The sequence below is a fragment of the Dermacentor silvarum genome, chromosome 3 (genome assembly GCF_013339745.2).
Source record: "Dermacentor silvarum isolate Dsil-2018 chromosome 3, BIME_Dsil_1.4, whole genome shotgun sequence".
In the NCBI taxonomy this organism is placed as follows: Eukaryota; Metazoa; Arthropoda; class Arachnida; order Ixodida; family Ixodidae; genus Dermacentor; species Dermacentor silvarum.
The window spans coordinates 198754090-198779935 of record NC_051156.1 but is presented as its reverse complement, the minus strand read 5'-3'; the positions used below and the strand labels follow the sequence as shown (position 1 = coordinate 198779935).

The window sequence follows — 25846 nt, the reverse complement described above, 5'->3', positions numbered from 1 at the left end:
TAACAGGCAAAAAAAAAAGATAAAAGAAATGGACAGGACATGCCCTGTCCTTATCATTTTTTTTTTTTTTCAGTGTTGCGTCGCACTGCTCAGACAAATCTATGAATTCACACCAATTTGCCCACCTTTTAGCCATTGTGCTAAACTTCATCATTTGAATTGTGTGCTGAAGTTCTGCACCTGTGCATCAGTGTGATGTCAGCGATCTGAAAATATTCAGATTGTGGTTTTGGCACGTAAAACCCCACAATTAATTGAAAATATTTTCTCATATTCCGGCTGTTGCAGCGCAGAAATTCTCTAAACTTGCCAAGTTGTTCGATTAGAATATGACGTAGTTCATCTCTACCAATAAAAAATTAACTAGGCTCGAGCAGGCATCAAAATTTGTCACAATGACGTCTCAAGGTCACAGCAAACTGGGGCGGGAATTGCAATGTAGCTATTTTGATGAGTACCCTGTGCTCACTCCCGAAGTGCATAGCAGTGATCTCTTATGTTGCTCCTCCTCAGAACATGAAGCAGGCACGGGTGCAGCTAATGAAGCGCATGAAGGAGGAGTCTGAACGCCACCGGAGGCAGCAGACTGAGCGCATCCGTGAGGTTCGAGCCCTGCGGATTCGCGAGCAGCAGCAGTCAGCACAAATGGCACGCATGGAGCGCCAAAACCAGCTGCGCATTAATGTCCTGCAACGGCGTATGGAGGAAGCCGTGGCGGCCAAGAATCGCCTCGAGGCTGCTCAGCGCCGCCGCCTCGAGAACCGTGCCAATGGCAATGGGTTTGACAGCATGGCATCACGCATCAAAGTAAGGACTACTCCTCTCTCGTTTTCTCTCTTCTTTGACCTCTGCGTTTAATTTTTGTGCGATCAGAGGAAATTGCTAACAAGCTCATTGCATTGGACTTGACAACAGAGCACCTTAGTTAAGGAAAAAAGCCAATCCCAGATGTTAAGGGTTGCCTTGTCAGTGGACTTTACTTTCTTGGTCCAACGTATCGGGGTGAAAAATGCATCGTGATGCAATTTTTCTTTGATACAGCTACGACTTTACTTTGTAGACAATCATCAATGTCTTTTCCTAATGATATACGATTGGTGGCCCCATGCAATATTCCCAGAGGGAAACCAAATGCCGCAGCTTAGCATCGGAGTGTCAAAGCAATAACATTGCTTGTTACAGTGCTGAATGACTCGTCAAAAGGTGCACCATACTTTTGCTTAAAGCTGGTAATTTTCCCTTTGTGTGCGTCAATATAGAAGTCTACTGAGTATGATTCTTTAGCATGATTGCTATTGTATAGCACATAGCAGTGAGTGAGATTCTGATATACATCTTTGCAAGAAAAATTGGTGTGCAGACCGCAATACAGTGTTCTTATATTGGCATTTACACACATTATATTGGCAGATGACACAAGAGACGAAGTTGAAACACACGCATGTACTGCTCCTGCCCAAGTTTTGCATTCTCGTACTACTTTGGCATGTGACATCGTGCCAACTATGTTTAACACTTTGAGGGGGACAGGATCTTTGCATCACTGCATGCTAATGAGCACATCGAGATCTGGTGACCGCCGTGATTTTTAGGCAAATCTGTATGCAGTACCCGAGTGATGACGAGAAAAAGAATTTCGCACTGACAAAACAACTGTGGGTAAAAACACTCTGAGCAAGCACATAGGTATACTTACAACGCAACACAGTTGCAAATTTTTACTGCATGAAGACAACTTCCAAGACTGAAAACTGATTTACGTTCTAACAACTGCACAAAGTAACGTGGTTTAGTGGACACAAAAATTGCAAGATTTTCGGTGCCTCATCGTCGCTAACGATGCCATATTACAAGTAGTTCTCCTGCACCGTAATGTCATGAAAATGAGGAAACATAATTGGCTGGCACATCTGTACAAGTTGGACAGCTGTGGATTTGCTCCAATTCCTAGGTTTTCATCAACAATAGCCACTTTTATGCTCTGTTTAGCTTTTGTTCTGACTGTTTCTGTTCAGCTCCTAAGCTCTCTTCTCTTTCGCTGCAGAGCTGGCTGCGGAGCGAGCTTCTTGTTGTATCCGAGAGCAAGAAGCTAGAGCAACATCTGACCTCGCTCATCGAGGAGCGCAAAGCCATCGCGATTGAAACCCACGCTGTTGAGAAGCAGCTGAAGAACCCTGACATGGTAGGGTGTTGTTGATGGGTCTCATCTTTTGTGCATTTCACCAGCCGACATGCAAGTCATTCTAGGCAGCAGTGGAAGCTCTATGTATAGTACACAATCTGCTGTTTAAAGAGCAAAATAAGTTGAGCTGTACAGTAAGATCTCATCAATTTGAACTTCAAGGTGACTGGAAATTTATTAGAATAAACAGTTCTAAAGAGGAGCCCCTTTAAATATAGTGCCCACTCAATTGTGCGGACAGTGCGGAAAAACCAAGTCACAGGGCTGGCATTGAAAAAGCTTTATCTTTCCCCAATCAGCTCGCAACTTGTGCCAAAAGAAGTCTAGGGGCCACATATAGTCCCAGTGCGATAAGATCGTGCCTCGGGCACTGTGTTGTCTGGGTGCGAAATATTTATTTTCAGTATAATTAAGTGCAATGCCTGTACTGAGTAGTGAAAAAAAAAAGCTATCAATGACAAATGATCAGTTTTAAACACAACCTCTCAACACAGCCTCTCAGCAACATTAGAGCCTGGTTGCAAACAATCTCTCCAAGACAGAATAGCTGCTGTATGACTAGCTTTACAAAAGCACTGAAAAAAAAAAAAAAATGGTCACCAAGAAAAAAAGTAGTGCAAAAGGAAAACAATGTTACTGAAGGACTTGTGCGCTGTAGACACATATAAAGGAACCTGTTGCACTGAAGACATCACTGGTTGTAGCGTAAAAGATGAAACTGCTACGTAGCTAGACTGCAAAAACACTAAATGGTAGATTGCAAGCATAATTCACAGGTTGTGATGTAGAATTCCGCCGCAAAGCCGAAAACAAAACTTGTATGACCCATTTTGTTTCTGCATTGCTTCGAAAACTTTTGTCGTCACACTTATAATTAGTGACAGTTGAATTCCACTAAGTCCACTTCAGGACAGAGTTTTCTCCTAGGGATCACCAGCTACCCATGTCTTGTCAACTAATCGCCATCCTATGCCTAAACATTTCCTAATCTCGCCCTTCTAGATAATCCTCTGATTTCTCGACAGCTTATTTGATACATTGCGCATGCCAACAAGATACTTTTGTTGCAATTCAGGCTGAAGATAGGGCTGAATGCAATCTGCGTCTGCAAGATCTCAAGTGCTCACTGCAAAAGCACAGTGAGAAGATTGCCGAAATCCAGCAGAAAATCCTGGATGTGGAGCCTGGTGAGTTTGGCACAGTGCCGTAGCACTTCATGCCAAATCTGCAATGTACTTGAACACTGTAAACAATACGTGGTGACATACCATGCTCTGCATATTCAAAGGTACATAACATCTTAATGCATACCACCATAAACCTTTTGAAAAGATTGTGCCTCACGCAGCTTTGATTTTTATGAAATTTTCCAGGAATTTTATTCCTTTCAGGTGCCAATATTTTCTGTCCATTCAAAGTTCTGTACACTTCTTGCATCTTCATAATCATGAAAAGCAGAGAGCTGTAGAAAGACTTCAGTATTTTCATCAGTAAGCTTTGTGATGTTCACAGAACATGCGAGAACTCTCTACAGGGACATCAGATATGAGAATATCATCCATGTCATGTCTAGCATACTCAGAAAAAACTACTAATCCAGACTCCTGAAAAGTAAGCCTGATGGTTTAACATTGTAAAAAAACCACGAAAGAAATGAACCCACTACATGACTGCATGCTGACACCACAAACAGGTAGCTGTCTGCCTTCTAGCTCATTTTGTTGAAGCGCTTTACTCATACTATTCAAACTTGCAGCACATGTCAAATCAGAAGTGTGTTTCAACATGTATGTGATGTGTTTTGAATACCATTATTATCATCAGCACTTTTGATGCACTATCTGTACTTGCACAGTGTACACAGCACCTGAAGGGGTTATGGTCGCAATTGTTGAGTAGAGTAGATGGGCATTAATGCGACTTTGGTTAGCTAGATTTCTTTGATTAATTTGATCCATGCTGAAGTTCCAGGCCAGTGACAATACATTTTTGTGGCCACATTTTTTTTTTTTTAATCCTGAAATTGGTCCCCACTGAATAATTTGAACTTGCACACACATGCTGGCTGACCCTAATAGTAACCTTATTTCGATCCTCTGGATGATTTCATTTTGTAGGTCGCTTTGTAGGTAGCATCAAAGGTGAACAGATGTAATCATGCCCCTGTAAGCAATCAATGAGTGAACATCTAGTGATGACCCATTGAGAGTTTAGAAACCAGATGTCAGTTTTTGCGAGCGCATCAAGCGGAAATAGCTCGCGAGACAAAACCAAAACTAACCACCATGTGCCCACTCAGGCACGAGCGATTGGCTCTCTATACCAGCGTGAACAAGCTATGGAATGAAAACTAAAGACTAAGGCTCAAGAAAAAAATCTTGTATCTACAGAGGGGCAGCACTTGCTGGCCAACAAAAAAGTTGAAAAATTGTTGCACTTTTCGAACATACAGACGGTGTAGTAAATATAAGGCGTCAACCATTTAGGACTTGTTTGCGGCGCCGCATATTATACTTCTTTGACCCTCCAAAGATTGGACTGTCCTGTATAACACTTGAAACAGTTACTTACTTGCTTGGTTGCTCAAGAAACAAGTGTGCAGTTGCGTTTGTCTGCACCCGTCATGATGACCGCATCACACCTTCCAGCAAGTAATGTAAAGCATTATTGAAGACCTTGCTTTGCCATACTACAGATAACTGAAGTGACTGGCTGACATAGCCACCATGTTTTGGACACCACTTATGGCGAGAGGCTTGACAGGGGCAATAGTGTTTTACTTTGTGGCAAATCAAGTGAGGATCAGTGCCCAGTGTTATAGTATATGGAACGAATGGAATCTACAACTTATTTGATATTGCACAAATTTCGTAAACACAAAATGCTTTTAAGATAAAAATGCAGGTCACCATACATTTGGCCTGCCTCGTACCCTGCATTAGACCATTTACATTTAACGATATTACAAACATTTCTCACACGAATCACTCTCTTTAAAAGACTTGTCCTGCATGCCACTGTTTCACATGTGCAGTGTTGAAGAGGACTTCAGTCGCGATTCACAGGTGTTTTTTCAACTTCTTGTATGGCCTTGCGGGGACGTCAGAGACCCTTAAATCAAAGTTGTGATAGACGAGGCTGAGAAACCGCTTGCATAAGCAAGAAAGTGATTCAGACGTAGAGGCACAAGATTGGTATCGAAGTGATGGAAAAACATCCTGGTGGTTTTTAGTCATTTTTGAGTGACCTCCCAGACCTTTGCAAGAGCACATAGTATGTGTTTTAGTGACGTATGATGCCCGCCATTCTGGTGGTTTGATGGCTGTGGCATTCTCCTGCAGAGCTGGAGGTCGCAGGTTTGACTCCCAGCCACTGCAGCCATGTTTCGATGCAGGCGAAATGTAAAAAGCTCAGGTACTTAAATGTACACGTGCATTAAAGCAACACTAGAGGGAAAATACTACATATGTCCTTATGTAAGAGCAGCACTTTTTTTTTTCGCAACCTTGACGAGGTGCAGCCGTTAAATAGAGGTGGGCCATGGCAGTCTAATTTTTCTTGCCGCATGTAATGTTCCCGATTTTTTAGTTCAAAAAGAGCGAATGCTGTAGTTTTAATAACGCCTGTGATTGTTCACACAAGCACGCCATGCACCTGGTGCCTGTCGATAGTACCCACCACTGTCGCTGCTGTCACCGTTGCTCAGATTCGGTTCGTATGCTCGCTCATGGATGCAGTCATCCTCAGTGTTCACCGTGGTGTTAGATATGACTGTGACGTCAAGCTTTTCACAACAATGTTTGAATACCGTGCACCCACGCACACAAAATCCAAGAGCATGCTCACAAGCTGTGACGCTGTTCATTATTTAAATTCTTTATTTCAATTTTTCTTTTTGATTTTGGGCTGCCAAGATGGGGGGGTGTGGCCCTTAGTCGAGCATTACACGGTAACTTCAACTGTATTAGTAAAATACCCTTTCACAATACCAAGAATCCATTCTTATGATGGGAAGAAGCTCAGTAAAGTAAAAAAAAGGCGTCGAAACAATAAAAGTGGCAATGCCACCTTGAAATTCCAGTACCAGCTCACCATGACTTCGTGTGTTTTGACTCCATCTGCTAGGCATAATTAATTTATCAGTTCAGATAACCACATTAAACTTGAGAGCCAAAGATTTGATTCGGCAGCAAGTTTAAAGAATGTTTACCGTGCCAGAATGGCCCAAGTACGAAAATATACTTAGAAATCTGTGACGTTACACTGACGTATCGGCACTGGGGTTCTGGAATTAGGGTTCTCTTCTAATAATCATCCTGTTACTGCAAACTTAAGAGTTTTGAATGAATGATTTGTCAGTCTAAACTAAGTAGGTGCTTTTTTTTTTCGTGTCCTTTTAAAAGAACCTCGAGATGGTCGTCAAAATTAATCTGAAGCACTTTACTATGTCATCTCTCATTGTCCTGAAATTGCTTTAGAACATCAATTTCCACGAATCGACCAGTAAGTTGAATGTTTTTCGTTTTCCTTCACAGAGCGACATATAAAGAACCTCGCCTCAAATGTGACTGACATCATCGAGAGCAGGGTCATCATAACGAGTCTCTTTGAGATGGTGAGGCTGCCTTTGGTCACCTTGAATAATTATGCAGCTGATTGGAACTTCTTCATGGTTGTTCTTGGTGATTACTGTCCTGCTTGTAAACTTTCACCAGCAGATAACTTTCGTTTGTTTTACGTGTAGACCGCTTATAACGTAAGTCGCTGGAGTCGCTAATATCTGCACTATAAGCGGTACCGCACTATAACCAAAACGATTTTCAAGCCCTGCACGTATGCAAAACATGTAGACCAAGCATGTAGACACGCTTTGTACTATCACGCACACATCGCAATTACGTTTTCGGCAGTGAGCTGGCGAAAACATAATCGCGATGTAGCCGGTGCTCTTCAAGCTCGACAGTTTTGCACCGAGTCAAAACGAAACAACTGTTTGCCGCAACCGCTGCAGAAAAAAACGTGACAGCTATCGAAGCGATTATGAACGGCGACTTTGAGGTGCTGAAGGCACGCGCCCGATGCACGCACAGAGTCTGAACGAATTAACTACCATTCACTGCAACAACTGTAGGCGAAACCGCGGTCGCTATCTATGCGATCATCGATGGCGACTACGCAGTTCTTTTAGGCACGCGGCCGACGCGCGTACCGAGTAAAAACGAAACTACTGTTCGCCACAAGCGCTGCAGAGAAAACCGCAACCGCTATCGACGCGATCGTGGATGACTACGCATTTACGAAAGTCCGCGGCCAACGCGATGTTATGAGCGGCGGTAAACGCACGAATACAGGCTTTAAAGACAAAAATAGGCTCGAAGCGTCCCGGCGTTGCTGTCATTCACATACGATTTCAACTGATGGCTGTGGCGATGCAGACTCTGCCGCTTCGTTTCGGTTGGATGCTAGCGCCGTTCTTGATCTTTTGCGTCGCAGCGCTCCTCGCCCACCGAGCTCCGAAAGTAGTCCGAATTAACCGATGTGCGGCCAAATAAGTCTGAATTAACGAGAGTTTGATTGCATTGAATAATGCATACGCCGGCCGGCAGCACGCACCTTGTTGAGAAGCGTGCTCGCTGCCGCCCTTGTTGGCGAGATTTTCCCGCGGAAGCCGCATTATAACCAGTCTTTCGTCTCACGCGGCTGCACTGTAAGCGGTACGCGTATACATGGAGTGCTATGGGAAAATTAACGGGAGTCTGATAAGACCGTACTATATCCGGTCCTGCACTATAAGCGGTTACGTTATAAGTGGTCTATACTGTATGTTGTGCTGTTTTAATGAAGCAAGAAAATAATAGTTTGTGCACTCTCATCACTTTGTTTGGCTTGTCTTTTCAACTGCCCTCAGGATTGTGAAATAGTCACTAAAAAATGTTGGTTCAGATGTGCATGTGTCCTTTTGAAGAGCTTGCAGAAGGTTCTGGCTTGAACTAAACAAAAAAATTTTTGGTGCTGTTTATCTGCTTGATAATGAACAGTAACTAGTTTCAGCCACTCTTTGCCACAATATCTGATGTGTCAGCAAAAGGTTTCTTGTTCTCGCTTACTGGAACTCTGCTCTTATTAAAAGCGACCTATTTTCCAGTTCAGTTATGGTGGGCCATTCCATGTTGTCTTGGTAATTACAGTAACACCTTGTTATAACGAAGTTGAAGGGGGAACCAGAATTACTTTGGTATAGTCATTACTTTGTCATATCATTATTGAATGTAGTGCACTGTGAAACTCTAAAAGGATTTCGAGGGGTATTCCACTTTGTTATATGCTGTTTCGTTATAACAAGGTTTGATTGTATTACTTATTGTGCGCATGTGTGTGTTGTCTGTACACCCATGAGAAAAAGTATACAGACCGCAGGCTCACCAAGAAAACAATGTTTTCATAATTTAGACACAAATTGAAATAGACGACTGAATTGGAAAGTTTGCAGCGCTATGTTTGGACTGCAGTGCTAGACTTCGTTACAATGTTAAAGGCGGTGAAGAAAAATAGCTATATCACAGAATCTCTAATTTGTTTACTTTTGATCAGAGGAGTATATGCGTATCTGTTCGCGCTTGTTCATGTTTCTTAAACAACTGAAAATAGCGAACCTTCTGCTTGACACCAAGTTGTTTGTCATGTGAGCTGTTGTATCCTGTTCTTTCTGTGTTCTGCATACTATTTTCTTCTGGTTCTGAGAAGAACTGTAAGGTTGCGTAGTCTCGGTAAGACAAGTGTGTGCGGATCAGTGACTCTCGACTTCCCTACAGCTTGTGTCCGAGAACATGACTGCGTACACGGCGACCACAAAGCTCAGTGAGCAGGAGCATGCACTGGACGAGACCCGGAAAGAGATCGAGCGACTGGAGGCCATGTTGCAGCGGGCGGAGAGGGACTTCGACATGAGGCTAACTGACCTCAACAAGCAGCACCAGGAAGAGGTTGGCTCCACACGTTGCCTCCTGACATTTATTGTTCCTTTTTTCGTCTCTGCGATCTGTGCATATGTAATTATTTGGATATGTATGAATGGCAGGAAAAAGAAAACAATGGAAGTACAATGGAACCCTAGTTTATATGCCCCCCTATTCTGTGACATCCTGTATTTCACAACGGATTAGTGCAGTCCAGGTGAACTCCCCATAGAGATAATGCATTTAAAACCCTTGACTATATGACGTGAGATTGTGCACGTCCCGTCTCATACGACAACCTGCGCGAAACTGTGAACCCAACGGCGGACACGTGATAAGCATCTCCAGCTTCCGGCAGCTCCATCGTGGCACCGTTTACTTCATCCGGAAAGGGAGAGCTCTAATTGATTTCTGCGCTCCCTCCTAGGCTCCCTTTCCCTTTCTCCTCTTCACATCGCTCGTCCGGTACCTACTTTCATTCCTTTGTTGCAGTCTCATTGTTCTTTCTCTTGGCAGTGCCTTCTCCCGTCACCAGACACACTCGCGAATACGGTCGACAGTGTTTCTGGTGCTGTGGCAAGCTCGCTATATTCGTACAGTGCCAAGAGCACTGTCGGCTGCATACTTCGACGCGTTCATTGATGAGTCTCACGGAAGTGAAACTATCTCTGAAAGTGATCACCAGAGAATACTGCCCTAGTGTGTATGGAAAACACGAAAGCATGTGCAAAGAACGAATCGATTAGCCACCAGAAGGCATGCAGGTTGTATTGGATATGTGTGTGTGCTTACGCATGCAGTTTTTAGCTTTGTTTACACGGGAGAACACAACTTCCCATGCATCTGTCGTTGGGTTTCCAGTTTCGTGCGGGTTGTCGTATCATGCCTACACTTCTGGCTGCCACCTCGGATGACGACAGCAGGATGCTGCTGTGCTTGTGCCTACGTTCGTGGATGTTCTGAATAGCATTGGCAACATTTGAAGATTTGTCTGTGCATGTGGCGACACTGTAGTTGACCCTCTTGCAAACGTTGCTGCTCTTGAGACAGCTCTTGCTGCGTGACTCAAAGGTCTATAAGAAATTGAGCGATTTTTTTGAAAGTCTTTAAATGAGAAAAAGTTATTCATGCTGGTAGGCGTGAATCATGGTACACGGTATGCTAAAAGAAAGCGGTCTTGGTTTCTGCGACTTGCAGAGTATTAGTAGAGTGTACTAGAATGGGGGAGTGGGTCCAGCGGATGCTTTGGCAAGCACCGAGGGTGAAGCAAAAAACATTGAAATTGTGGCGGCGCTCCCGTCTCCTTATTCTGAATCTCCGGCCAATAAACGTTGGCTGAGGCAAGCTCACGGGCGGAGTAGCTGTCATCTGCTCGACGCACCGTCGTTGTTGCGTCGTTTGCATTCTTTCCGCTGCTCTTTTTTCATTTTATTTATAATAGGTCGGTGGGGAATAATTTCAGTGTTACTGCCACCGAGTATCCGCCTGTCAAAGGTTCATGCAACTGCAGTACTAGGGTCTTCGACGCGACAAGCGTCTGGCCGGCGCATGGGGCCGCTCATTCAGGAGAAAGCGACGGTGGCACCACCAACTTTTCAATAAAAAAAGCCTCAGCGAGGAGCCTGCATTGGACCCACTCCCCCAATCTAGTACACTCTATTAGTATTAGTCTATAAAGCTTAAATTGAAAGTCCTTCTATTACAGACATTACAAAACCTTCTATTATAGACATAATTTTTGTTGGACGGATTATATACGATGTTTTCGCGTGGTCCCGAGAAAGTTTTATAATTATGGTTCCACTGTACTATACACAATATTTTGCGAAGAAATAATCAAGACTGCAAGAATAGTTTAAAAAACAACCGTTGTTATATACAAGAAAACAAATAAATTGAACTAGGAAGACCAATTAAAGTTACTTAATTATATATGCACTTGTTATGCAGTTACTGTTAAACACACTTCAGTTCCCACTAATTGCCAGATGTCTTCGAAGTTGTCATAAACATGTCTAACAATAACGCTTCCCAATCATGATGTGAATTCCATAAAGGAAAGGTCGGCTTTTCATAGTACATACTGTGGGTTCAACAACCCCTGAGTTAGTACATACTGTGGCCAGACAAGAACCTCTGAGGTGTGCAGATGCATGTCTGTGTGCATGCACCAATACCAATAGCCAGTGCACCAGGTGTCCATGGGTGACGCCCCACAGTACTTTTAGTAGCATCAGCTTACATTATTCAGCAAACCGTATTCTCTTATGTACTAAGGCCAACTTGAGAGCAAGGTATAAGGGAAGCATATTGTGTGTTAGCCTAAATAAAAAGACTAAAGAGAACTTACTGCACTCTTTCCAGAAACTCGTCCTGCTCAAGCACTCTGCCAACACAACACTCCAGTCGAACCCAGATATGGATGCTTCTCTCGTGGAGAAACTGCAAAGCCAGGTACTGTTTTTGTCTGCTTTGATTACGCTGCCCGCAAAAAAATAGTGATTACTGGTGGTGCTACAGTGGTCTGGTGCTACAGTCGATTAAACGACTTAGTACGAAGACAAAGGTTTGAAAGCTAACTACTGAAGATGTTGTTCGTTTTGAATTTAATTGTTTTGAAGTGAAGAGTTTTGAACTATAGAGAGGGACTGTAGAGGCAGCAGATATGTTATCTGGGGAAATTTTCGTTCATGGCATTTTGGGTAATTCAATTCCTCGCTTCATTCGACCTCTGCTGAAGATCCTGGTAACAAAAAAATCGCATTCATATATGCAAGCTGAACCTTCCATTGTTTTATTCCTAAAAGAGAGCAGGTGTTAGATGAGTTGAGCTTGGCTGATGTTCACACATGCACCTGTGCAATCCATGGTAAAGAAGAAAGTTGTGCCACACTGAGGCTAGCGGGCATTTGAATGCAGCATTTCTGCATTAGCAGGGAAAATAGAAAGGTATTTTCTGGTGCAACTGACCCAGGTCCAGGAACTATCCAGGTTGCAGTATGTCCACGACGAGCTGAAGAAAAAGACTGAGGAAGTGGAGGCCCTGGAAATGGTAGGACGCCACTTTTCATTTGTCCCTTTATATGCTGACCACCAACAGTCGAAGTCCTTTATATGTACAGGGTGCCGTATGCAGGTTTAAATAAATCATGCAGAAACCATCGAAGCTGATTATTGACTTACGCAAGGCTTCTCGTATTTTGACTGATTGCCGTCTGTCACTGCCGTCGAGCATCTAGTCTTTTGGGTTAACCAGCTTCATGTCAACAATCAACGGCATACTTCATTTAAAGCCACTTCTCTAGTATTTCGCAATGCATGCCAACAAAGAGAACTGGTATAACCTGTGTCACTGAGCTGTGTCCCTTCTTCCACGAACGAGCGCAGGTGTGCATTCGCTGCAACGGAAATGACGTTGTTACTGATGCAACCAATCAATGGGCTTCGTGCCCTGTACTTACGCTCCTCCTCTCCATTTATCAGCCTCTTGTCCTTTCCATGCTTTCCTCTTCTTCACAGTCCATCCACTGAAGCTTGAAAACTCGCTTCACTCTGCAACAAAAGGTTTGCTTTATTGAAGTGGCATGTAAATCACGATAGAATATGCGTGCATGACACGGATCACGTACAATGGCAGTTAGCCTATTGGCACAGGTGAAAGAATGTTGGATTGATTCCATTGCTCTTCTTCTGTCCGTACTCGTTGGGGACGTAAGCTCAATTTTTTCTTCATATTGCTTTTGCTCAGTGCACTTATTTTTTATGTGCAACTCGTGTTGCTTTCAAGTATATTCCCTTCAGGTGCCAATTCTGTCTAATGCAAGTTTAGTTTTACCACATTTCTTGCATCTTCGTAATCATCAAAGGTGTACAGCTGCTAAATGGATTAAGAATTTTTAATGCTTCAAGTTCTGTCAAGTTTACAAAATCTGGATTCAGTGCAAAAGACTACGGGAACGCCGAATATGAGAACATAAACAATTTCAGGTCAAAAATACATTAAAATACCTGTACAGCCACTGAAAGATATTCCTGATGTATACCATTGTTAAATAATATGATGAAAGAAGTGAACCCACTACATGATGACACATTGACATTGAGAGATAACATCCAGCAGTTTACTTACAATATTTGTAGCACACGCCCAATCAGAATTGTTTCAAAATGCATGTACACGTTCTAAATATATTTTATTGAAGTTTTGATGCACTATGAAGGCATGCACAATTATGTACGCAGCACCTGAAGGGGACATATACCATTCCTGAGCAAGCCACAATACATTTCTACCAATATCTATCATCTCCATTGGGAGATGTTAGAAACCCTCCTAGATGTGTTATGGAACCAATTCTAAAGCGGCAACCTAAATTGTAACTGCCATTACATGAATGTTTCATGAATATAGGTACTTTATAAATTATGTTTTTGTTTGTCTTTGTTGCAACTCTAGCATCAGCTGTAAAGCAGAGCACCTGTTCAAAGTCCTTATGAAGCAGTCTGTGGTTCCAAAAAAATGTAACTACTAGAGCAAAACAACTTCTAGTATTTGTGGGAAAATTTAGTATTTCTTGGCTTTGACTGTAGCATTGTTATAAATTTTAAGGTTGGCAGGTCTGCAGTAGCTACAGTTCTTCCCTCATTTGCGTTTGCTCTCATCGTATATAGTAACTCTATTGGTAGCATCTTATTCTTAGGCACTTTTTGAGAGATTGGAATGGTTTTGTATATGGTTTTGTGTGGCATTTGAAGCAGTAAATGTTGCTTGGGATGGTTGGTAGCATACTTGGCTGGCACATAATAGACCTACAGTGGAATATTGAGACAGGGATTATTTTACTTCTGTCCCTTCTTTATTTAAATATGCTGTTTACATTGGGTACAATCAATTTCACATGCCGTATTGAGCCAGAAAAGTGTCGAGAAAAGCTATTGCATTGGTGTATACTCGCATACTTCAAGATCTTGCGGAGGCAAGCGAAATTGAAGCTCAGCCTCTTTCATTAGGGTCACAGAGAGCCACGACCGCGAATCACTAGGTTGAGGCGGAGAGTGGTGTAGCGATAAAAAGATTGAGGCAATTTGTCTGCTGCTCATGTTGTACATTGAAGGCATTGATCATTGCTTGCAGGCACTCGCAAACGTCAAAGGCAGCCGCGTTGAGTTCTTCGAGGACGTTACGTCTGCCAAAAAGGTCAACAAAAGGAAGCCACTACACGTAAGGGTTGTTTGTGATCCCGTTGGTATTTTATTTGGTACCCCCCCCCCCATCTCCCTTGTATTGCTTTTCTGCTTATTGTTTGTAAACGGCGCAAGAAAACAGGACAACATATAATGTGGCGTTTCTTTGTTGTATTGTGCCTTATTGCACTGTTCAATAGTGCTTTATTACTAACCCAAGAAGGTAACTCGAACCTCTTTATAACAGTCTCATCTGATAGAAAAAATGTCATTGTTTATCTGCAGGTTTTGTAGTGGTCCTTGAATGTGACTGTTTTACCCGCCGTGATGACTTAGCGGCTATGGTGTTGCACTGCTAAACATGAAATCGCGGGATCAAATTCTTGCCACGGCAGCCACATTTCGATAGAGGTGAAATGCAAAAATCCCCATGTGCCATGCAAGGGGTGTGCAATAAAGATTTCTAGGGGGTCAAAATTAATCCGGAGTCCCCCACTACAGTGTGCCTCATAATCATATCATGGCTTTGGCACTATAAACTCCAGAATTACACACAATTTGAATATAACGAAATTGCACTGCCGCTGCGAAGCAGTACCGAGACAGTAAATGGACATTTCTGCAGACGCAGATTGTCAAATGGTTGAAATACATGCGGCTGCTTCTGAATGCACCTCTCGCATTGCACAATCGAGAGTGACCGCCGAAGCGGAGCAGCGTCATGTTCCGTATAAAGTCAAAGTGCAATAAGATTCCATGACTCGCTGTGCGCTTTAGATGCGAGCAAAAGCGTGCGAAGGTGAGCCAAGAAGGATGGTGGCTTGGTGAACGCTGTCTTCCCGTTCTAGCAAGGGGAAAGAGGGAGGGGAGAGAGCTCGCGGTAACACGGGGGTGGGTTTTCGCGAGTCTCCTTTTCTAGCGTGGTTGTGGCTGTCAGTGTGGCTGACCGCCTTGCTTTAGAGGTAATTACCCACGTGTGCAAAGGCTGGGTGAGCTGAGATGGCATGGCATTGTGTGCTGAGAGGCAGACGAAGCATTTGCTTCCCGGCTTCCGGCGCTTTTCATGATAGCGCCATCCTACTGGGGGCAACATTATCACCGCGGGGGCGGAATGTACGCAAAAGCGTGGCTGGCTTTGCTTCATACCGCCAGTATGACGATACCGTCAACATGGCATAAAATGATCTTTTGTCGCCAGCTCTCAAATTCAACAAAATAATTTTTTTTTCGAACTTGCTTTTTCCAATTCCGTGATTATTCTTAACATTTTGCAGCCCCTTCTGTTTGAGAAAAATTCATCTGTGACTGTACTTATTTGCATAAAAGATCAAATTTCAATATAACAATAGTATTTCGATATAACAAGCCCAATTGCCAATTTTACCAACTTCGTTATATCGAGGTTCAACTGTATTAGAAGTGCATAACGAGTCCTCCGTTTCCTCATACCTTATGGATGTGACAAAATGTGGAATATTTTACTGAACACTTCTGCTAACCAAGTTTTACCGTAATGTTTCATGTAGCCTTGCTGTCACTAAAACATAAGGAAAAATAAATTGACTCGTGTCGAAAGCACCATAGATGACAAACCGAAGCTTTCATTTAGCTGCCAATGTTTGGCCAGGTGGCAATGGAGCATTGCTGGCAAACGATTTACTGTTGCTATTTCAAAGAGACATATGATATGCTGTCGATGAGAAAGTCCGGATATGCCACTTTACTGGAGACTGTTTAGGACTTGATCAGTTTTTCCCTTTTCTTATTTTCTTTTTTTTTGCTTTTTCTTTTTACTTTTTTATTAGTGCACAGCCTATGTGCTCATTGTGGTCACAAACTCGTGTGCAGAAGTTTTTGTGGACAAGCCACACTTCCACGACAGCACTTGACCTGTCTTCTTTGCTGTTATGTTCTGTACATTTACACGATTTGAATGTCTACTTACTGGCTGACTAGCCCAGCAAGCATATTCATATGTCGCACCACGCCAGTTGTCCAGCACCTTTTTTTGTGACCTCTCGTGTGGCTTGTGCATTGTTCCAGACAAAAACGGGCAACAAGCCACGAGCCCTCACTTTTGAAGACCTGGAGACGAGCATCGAGAGTGAACACTACAGTGATGTTGAAAACGACCCCGACTGGTGTCTTAGCAGTGAACTGGGCCAGGTAACTGTACATTTCACACTTTCATTATCCTGGGCAAGTTCACATTAAATTGCCTGCTCAACAAATGCAATATTCAGATGTTTGCACGAGTTGTTATGCAACAGAACCGTGAGGCTCTTATATCACAACTAGTGGGCCTCTAAAAATAAATAGGTGAGGCTAGATTGGTGGATGTTAGCTAGAATCGCTTGCCTAGTCTGTCATTTGTCACACCATGGACAAAGGAAATTTGTCACCAAGTCCAGACATTAAAGTTCCACGGTACTCGAGATGTGCATCTCGCGGGCAATCGTTTCCTACTACTATACTAGCTCGCACAATCCTTCCCATTACCCTTGCCCAGGGTGTCCTCACATGGAATTGCTTGTAGGTTGGGCCTTACTGCGAACTGAGGATTCAGACTTGAGAAGTGACTCAAAAACTCGAAGCTGGTGACAACAATAGGATCAGTTTCTCTCAACTATAGTGTTGGCTTTCCATGACGTACAGCACAGAACACACCATCTGAGACAATTGGCATGTGAGTCACGTCGCATAGCATGTGAGAGTGTGCCAGTTTCCATTGGGTCACAGATACAGGAAGGAAATGCTATAATCATAGTCGACCTCACCACTATTTCTTGCATGCGTCGCGTCGTATAGCAACAAGTTGCTTCTAAATGCAAGAGACCCAGGAGGGGGTAGGGGAGCAGCTGGCGACAGCCGATCCTGTCCTTGCCAGGAGTCTCCATTGTGCAACGAAGTTGAAAATTTGTTTTAGTCCTATTATGTCACAATTTACAACAAGAAAGGTGCAGTATAGTTGCCTAACATGGCTGCCAATACGGTTTTAGAGGCACTGTGAATGGTTAGGGCCTACGACAGAACTAGAACCACGACAAAGATGAATCCGCCTTTACGTTTATAACAATGCAACGGCACACAAAAATGGAGAATGTGCGAATGAGCTATGAGGCATCATAAAAAGGAAACCTTTATTGTTATCCAGTAGAAAAAAATTACTCATTTTGGGACATTTGGCTGGGACAGGGTCAAGTCGGAACACGAGAAATTGAGTCAAAAGTCGCGACTGCCCATGTGGGACGGTTGGCTACCATAGTCACACCCCCAAATGTTTGCCTTGCTTAAACAAGTTGTTCCTCAAATGGTGCTGGGTAGCCAGCTACTTGCAATATGGAATAAACTAAAGCTGTCTCATCATTTTTGTGCTCTAGTTTTTTGTGTTGCTTTTTCCAGTAATGAAATGCCAATTAGCCCAGTTGTCCATCCTGTTGACCTGCAATATGCTTCACATAACTCCGATTCTCACAGTAGATTAGATCCGCATAACATTTTTCCCATAACAAGCAACCATTTTTCATCAAATAAATCCATAGAGAATGTTGAGAAAGATTTTCATCTACCAGTCTAGGCCAATTTTTCTCTCCTCTTTGAATGTCCTTAGAAATGGTAAGCTGCCATGTAAGAAGTGTCAGTCAAAGCACTGTTGTTTGCACAATTTAAGATGAAGCTTTTCCTAAGAAGCTCCTATCCTAGTACATGGGAATAGAGAAATAATTTTGCTGAGCATGCACTGCATTTAATTTAATTTGTTTCAAATTAAAATTTAATTTAAAAGTTAAAATCTACCAACTGTAAGAAATAGATATTTTTGGGCCATTTTTCTTGCAAGAATTGTTGAAAATTGCATAATTTAAGAACTGCAGTGTCGTGCTTACAACTCTAACTCGAGAATAAAGAAACGTCATTCTGTAGGCTGCATTTGTTCTAAAGTGCACAAAATTGACATATTATACAGCACTATGAAAACTCCACTAGGACTTTTACAAAACCCTCGTAAACATTAACAATCTCATGCAAGCTGCAAAGACATATATGGGTCATTCCACGCCAACTGTCCCAACCATGGCGCTCGACCATCAGCGATTTCTTTGAAAAAAATTGAGGACTATCTATTTAAAGCAAGAAGTCATCCTGTAAATCATTTTTGCGTAAAAAAAATTTTCAGCACCACTAGGAACATGTGAAGTTTTTTAGACAGCTGGAAAGTATGTGTCGTAAAATGCATTGTCAAAAAATGTTCTCTTCTTAAATTAGGCGAGGACACAATTTTCCCTTGAGAATGAAGATAGGCTTTTCACTTAAAAAAAGTTTTGTCGATCTTTACGTTCCCGTGAAATTTTTATACGGTACTAAATATGCAAAATTTGGTGCATATTGGGAATTTTTTCTCAGAAAGATAACTTTTACCGAAAGGTTATATTTCATAATAACTAATTGCCAGCAAGTTGTACTGTAAGTGAAACATATTTTGGTACGGATATAACGTGAAATGGCCTGTACAGCTGGCGACAAAGTTGCAAAAAAGTTAGTTTTAGCCGATGTTTAGTCGTAAATTTAGCATTGAGGTGTTCGGGGTAAAAATACGCTAAATAGTGTATCCATTAAAAACATCTATTATCTACAATCTGAGAAACTTTTATCAAATTATTTTTTGTTTTAAGCAAGAAAAAAGTTTTTGAATTTGTGTTATACTGGTCTCTGCGCTTGTACGTGTTTCCCCTTCGTAGGAAAGCGTCCTAGCGGTAAGTAGAACTTGCGCGGACGCAAAATTTCCTGAGTTGATGAAGGAACATCTAGACAAGATAATAAGCTCCTCAAGTGTTTATTTGAGTGCTTCATTAGAAATTATTAGCCTAGCCAATAAAAAACGCGATCCCCAATAGAGCGCATTTAAACGGATGTAGCCGTACGCCGACGGCCTGCATAGCGTCATCACGCAGCATCGGAAAGTTACGCCGGTGAGTACAGAGTGCCGTTACGTACACTAAGATTTAGAAATGGGCGAAAACTTTGTGATTAAGAAGGGAATCTGTTGCTTTATTGCGGCAAATATGTAGCAAATATCAGCCAACACAATCGTGTTTTAGCGACCACGTTTCTTCTACAGAAAACAAGTAGCAGACGAAACTTTCCGATGCCTTAGTTAGCAGACGTCCTAGCAGTCGTGCTTGAAACATTCCAAAGCAAGGGTGTGAAATTTTGCAAACGAGTGCTGGATATCCCCTGTGTGAATTGTACATTGAGGAAAGGTGGCTCTCCAGTCGGCGATATGTAGCAGTTGTGCCATTGGAGAAGCTGTATTCATGACATTACCTGTACTTGTCACACTTTTGTGAAATGCCTTCTATTTTGTCATGAAAGCGTCTATTCATCCTTCGACACCATGCCATGAGGGCGCTAAAGAAGGTATGTTTTTTTCTTTCGGTGAACCCTCCACTATTGAGCACATGGATTTATGCTTAATCTCTGGTCCTCAAGGGAACTTTAATAGCGTTGCGATGACTTTCGTTTAATAACACCTAAACAATTGCTAATTGTTTGAAGTGGTCTATGTCGAGCGTTGAGGTATCATTTTTTTTTAGCATTCGCGTATGTATTACTTTATGTAACCATCATATAAAATCCAGAATGGCCTAAAGGACAAAAGCGACGAGACACTAGATACGTACTTTAAATCGATTGCTTGTTCTTGTTTTTATGAGTCCACTAATGACATTTTAAATAAATGAAAGCATCATGTTAATGGAGTGACACAAAATGAAGTCATTAAACAGAAATTAGTGAAGTATGTTGCGTATTAATCACAGAGTTACGCTAAATAATAGTAACTATGTCCGGCATAGCAGTGGAGCAATGAGAAAAAAGTAGAAGCCTGAAAACATATAGTCAAAATTTAGTTTTGAAATAGTCATGTTTTCTTTTAATGACCAGGCTTATTGGCATTTCCGTCTAAATTTTCTGCACTATGGCCACTATGGCATTTATTGTATGGTTTATTTTCGTCTGCTACTTGTTTTCTGCAGAAGAAACGTGGTCGCTAAAACACGATTGTGTTGGCTGATATTTGCTACATATTTGCCGCAATAAAGCAACAGATTCTCTTCTTAATCACAAAGTTTTCGCCCATTTCTAAATCTTAGTGTACGTAACGGCACTCTGTACTTACCGGCGTAACTTTCCGATGCTGCGTGATGACGCTATGCAGGCCGTCGGCGTACGGCGACATCCGTTTAAATGCGCTCTATTGGGGATCGCGTTTTTTATTGGCTAGGCTAATAATTTCTAATGAAGCACTCAAATAAACACTTGAGGAGCTGATTATCTTGCCTAGATGTTCCTTCATCAACTCAGGAAATTTTGCGTCCGCGCAAGTTCTACTTAGCGCTAGGACGCTTTCCTACGAAGGGGAAACACGTGCAAGCGCAGAGACCAGTACAACACAAATTCAAAATTTTTTTTCTTGCTTAAAACAAAAAGTAATTTGATAAAAGTTTCTCAGATTGTAGACAATAGATGTTTCTAATGGATACACTATTTAGCGTATTTTTACCCCGAACACCTCAATGCTAAATTTACGACTAAACATCGGCTAAAACTAACTTTTTTGCAACTTTGTCGACAGCTGTACAGGCCATTTCACGTTATATCCGTCCCAAAATATTTTTCACTTACAGTACAACTTGCTGGCAATTAGTTATTATGAAATATAAGCTTTCGGTAAAAGTTATCTTTCTGAAAAAAAATTCCCAATATGCACCAAATTTTGCATATTTAGTGCCGTATAAAAATTTCACGGGAACGTAAAGATCGACAAAACTTTTTTTAAGTGAAAAGCCTATCTTCATTCTCAAGGGAAAATTGTGTCCTCGCCTAATTTAAGAAGAGAACATTTTTTGACAATGCATTTTACGACACATACTTTCGAGCTTTCTAAAAAACTTCACATGTTCCTAGCGGTGCTGAAAAATTTTTTTACGCAAAAATGATTTACAGGATGACTTCTTGCTTTAAATAGATAGTCCTCAATTTTTTTCAAAGAAATCGCTGATGGTCGAGCGCCAAGGTTGGGACAGTTGGCGTGGAATGACCCATATATCATATTGACGCGAGACAGAAGAAGAAGACTGGCACCGAAGCAGAGGTCAGTTGCTACAACAGATTCAAACAAAATTGAGGCCCTAGGATGAAATTTTGCATCCTACAGTCGGTAGAATTCAGCTCTCCTATATGCAACAGATTTCATTCAGACCGGTTCAGCAGTTGTCTAACAAGAGCCTTGCAGTACTTCAAACATAAATACGAAAATGAGAGACGGCTTAAAGTTACAACCTCCTGCTGAGTCCATCTTCCTTTACTCTGAATGTGCACCTTCAGATTAGAAGGGCAAAATCCAATCATCTCGACTGGGTGTAAGCAGTCCGCCAATTCCCACTTTCTTCTTCATGCCAACTTCATTCTTTCTATTCACCTGGCCATGGGCATGCACGTGTAGTGCCTCGGTGCACACTGTACAGTCAACCACGAAAGTTTATGGACCACAAGACCTCGAGAAACATTCAATTCCCGAGCAGCCTGTAGCCGTAGCGAGTAGAGCTGTATACAGCAATGTTGTTAGCATGTTCTAGTCGAGGCCTGAAATGCAAATACCAGGCTGCATTGTGAAGCTGCGGAGATATTCAGCTTTTTTCTCAGATTTCATGGTCTGTAATATTTTGTGGTTGAACTGTACACAGTGTGAACACTTTTGAACGTCACGCTAGGGGGAGGGCACCTGTGATGAGGGCTACCATCAGCCATAGCCCAGGAGGACAAGACGAAATCTCGAGCAAGAACACGAGCTGCTCGGTGGCCAAGGACAAGTGGTATACCGGGCCCGCCCACACTTCCACGCCAAACGTGGCTGTGGTCCCCTTCAATGGTGGTCTCCGTAGATTGACCTGAACTAGACTGCCTCTCTGCATTGTGCTTTTTTATTGCTATCTGTAATGGGGATGGTTGAGCATGGACGAGGTTTTGCCACCCCAATTGGAAAGTGGGTGTGACGTTCTGCTGCTGAGCCCGAGGCCGCATGTTTGATTCCTGGTAGCAACATTTCGATGGGTACCGTGCAGTGGGTGCACATTAAAGAACACCAGATGGTCAAAATAATCCGGAATCCCCAGAATTTTAACATTTCGATCAGTGCAAAAGGAAAAGAGAAGGAAAAGCTTGTGTACCACGTTTTGGGTGCAGATTAAACAATCATAGTGGTAAAAATGAATCCAGAGCACTTCTCTTCAGCACCTCTCATAGCCCTTGTGTTGGTTTGGAATGTGGAATTCAATCAACCACTTTTCTGCTATTCCCTCTAGGCCAGCCGCAAGCGGAAGTCACAGGAGGAGGAGAAGCCTAAAACCATGAAGGTATGTTTTCGCTTTTCTGTGCCTTGGAAGGGAGACTTCATTAACAGAATTAATGAAATCGCTTGAGGCCTGCATGCCTGCATAGGTAACTCCTGCATGGCACTCGTCAGAAGAGGACAGGCAAAAATCTGTGGATTATGACTTCTCATTATTTTATGAAATCATTGTCCTTTCTGATTTTCCAGTTTTCTTTGTGGTATGGATCTTGTGCTGTTTCTCTCACCTGCTCTTGTTTATGTGCACTGACTACAGTTGACTTCCGTTAATTGAACCCTGCCAGGACCAATGAAGTTGATCTAATTATCCAGTGGGTCGAATTAAACATGCGGAAAAATGTCAAGACAAATCGCTGATTCATTGGCAGTACTTGCCTGATTCTAACTCGCCCCCGAATCAAACGCGCGCCTGCTTTGTGTGCCAAAAGTAAAAAAAAACAAACGTAGAGATAACATTAAAGCTCCTAAACAAAATAGAAATCTATATAGAAATAATAGAATAGAACAAAATGGAAATCACATAATAGCAAAACAGAATAACAAAATAGAAATAAGAAAATAGCACAAGTGGCCTATTGGAGGGATCACACTTTCATTTCCTTTGCATAGACTCGATAATAATTTCTTTTTCACCGATATTAGTGTGTACACTATTAGTGTGTACATACAGCGAATATCAGATATGAAAAGAAGGTATTTTTTATTGGATGCGTCCTTGTTAAAACAAGATTTGATTGCATACCCGTGCACGGTGGCTTAACGGGTGTGTGGTTGCGCTTCTAAGCACGAGGTTGCGGGATCAAATCCCAGCCATGGAGGCTGCATTTTGATGGGGGCAAAATGCAGAAGCGTGCTGTGTCCCGGTGCATTGGGGGCATGGTAAAGATCCCCGGCTGGTCGAAATGGAGTCCCTCACTACAGCGTGCATCATAATTAAATTGTGGTTTTGGCACGTAAAACTCCATAATTCAATTTGACTGTATATATTTCTTATTTAATAACTTCGGGCAATGCGATGCAAAAAGAAATGTTTATCAGTAGCATCAATATCCAGGAACTTGCATACGTTTGTCTTGAATTGCTGTTATGCCCTAGTGTAAAATGCTGCCTTCTTTTTGCAGGAAAGATTGACCGTAAGCAGCGCACTTTTCTTTCTTCTTTCTTTTTACTAATTGTTCTACTGTCTTTGTTTGAAACAAAATGAAACAAGTCTGTATTGTCTTTGCATGAACATACCTTGACAAACGGGCATAAACTTTGGCACAGTGAATCCCGGATTGGCCAGTAGTGGCGTCTCTGTGTACACCATCAGTGTTAGTGGATTAACTCTGTTAAAAAAAGCTATCTTAATGTTAAGCTAAACACTTTTGAAACCTTTCTCATTTTCTATACATCTAAAACTTCGGTTAGGCTGAACATCAAAAACAAATTGACATACAAGGTCCCTCACAGTCTACTGCTGTATTAAAATGGGCAAAATTGCCGCACTGTCTAGAAGTAACAAAACTATACATTCATGTTTTTGAACAAGCATGACCATTCATTCCAGCTGTTTATGCTCCGTTTGTCCTGCTTTGTCTTCTGCTGCTTTCAAACCGCTTTTTCTGGGCTCTCTGTTCCAGTGTTAGCAGATGTGGCAACACATCTCTTGTTAGCCTTAGGAGCATTCACAATCAAGAACTTACCTCATAAATGGCCATAAGTCATAGCAAATATTTTATTGCCTAGGTGAAAGTGCAGATATCTTAAGATCGAAAGGTTGAGTGTTCAATTTCTGGCTGGCACGACTGCATTTTGAAGAAAGCAGAATGCAGAAATGCCCATATGTAGTCTTTAGGTAAATGGCTGCCTCGGGGTCTCAAAATATGCATCAAGTCCTTCCCTGTGTAGCTTTTGGATGTATGGCCACACCAAATGAAGTGTACTTTGTTTGATAAGCTCTCTTAATGCCATAAAGATGATTTTATGGTTTGTTTGTTTGGTTCCATAAGTATCATTTACTTCCAGCCAGTCATTATATTGAGGTGTGGTTTTTCAAAACGGGCAAAATTACAGTGAAAAGTTCATCCTAATGTTGTGACAGCAATAGCACGTACAGTGAAGCAAAATAAAGGTGACGTCACTTTAAAATCTCTCAGGAGCTGTATTTTGTGACAATCAATTTTTCCGTTCTGTTTGTCCTTCATCATTGACTTGCATCACAACGTGATGCTAAGATCAGTCAATAAGTGCAATCAATAAGAAACGAATAGAGCTGCACAAAAACATTGTTTGCAACACACAGCCTTAAGGCTCTTTGCGAAATGGGGGCGAAATGACGTGAAGGCTTGCTCCAGGGGTCTTAGATGGGCAACTGCAACAAAATTTCACTGGCCTAATTGCTTACAAATTAGAAATATAAACAATCTCATACCTGTGTCACACGGGCACATTTGGAAGGCCTTCCAGCCGACGGCCTTCGAAATGCCACAACTCTATCGACTCAAAGGAGTTGTGGCGCTGCTACACGGCACTTTTGAAAGGCCGTTGAGAGGTTCAGGCGTTCCTCGCAAAATTGTGTGGCGCTGCGGATCTTTATTTTCATTTTCAAGTCACCAAAAGTTAAACAACGTTAAAACCACTTAAAAGAACTATAATTTCTTTTATGTTTGTTTATACGGCAAAATGGCGGCGATATGACGGCAGCCGGCAGCACATGGAGTACAGGGAGAGTGTACTACACAGCATGGAAGAAGGAATGAACACAAGCACGTCGCAGTTGTCGAGAGTATGTGCAGTTCGCACATATCAAGTGGCAAAAATACTTTTTTGAATAATTAATAACACTCATGTATAGTGTTTTTAGAGCATTTTGGTTTGATTTGTTCTTTCTAACCATGGAGTACGAGCACACTGTGAACGAGAGGATATGTTCGCGCTGTTTCCGCTTCCGTTGCTCAAAGGCCATCGAGATTTCGATAGAGTTGTAGGGTGCTCCGTTGACTCGATAGACTGTTGACTCGGCGGCCTTCGAAACCGCCCGTGTAGCAGCTCGAACTTGACCTTTGAGTCAACGGACTATCGGTTGGAAGGCCTTCCAAACGCCCGTGTGACACGGGTATAAGTAACCTTGGTAAA

At 42.2% G+C, this 25846-nt stretch overlaps 1 protein-coding gene across 1 annotated transcript in view; it reads left to right on the top strand.

The window, feature by feature from the left end:
- LOC119446450 (chromosome-associated kinesin KIF4-like) overlaps positions 1 to 25846 on the top strand; it is a 61523-nt gene that overhangs the window by 31980 nt on the left and 3697 nt on the right. Inside the window, 10 exon segments of the mRNA XM_037710884.2 lie at positions 514 to 807; positions 2045 to 2182; positions 3258 to 3369; positions 6718 to 6797; positions 8995 to 9165; positions 11503 to 11592; positions 12113 to 12190; positions 14273 to 14359; positions 16366 to 16488; positions 22683 to 22733. Of these exon segments, the coding sequence (XP_037566812.1) occupies positions 514 to 807; positions 2045 to 2182; positions 3258 to 3369; positions 6718 to 6797; positions 8995 to 9165; positions 11503 to 11592; positions 12113 to 12190; positions 14273 to 14359; positions 16366 to 16488; positions 22683 to 22733 (1224 nt within the window).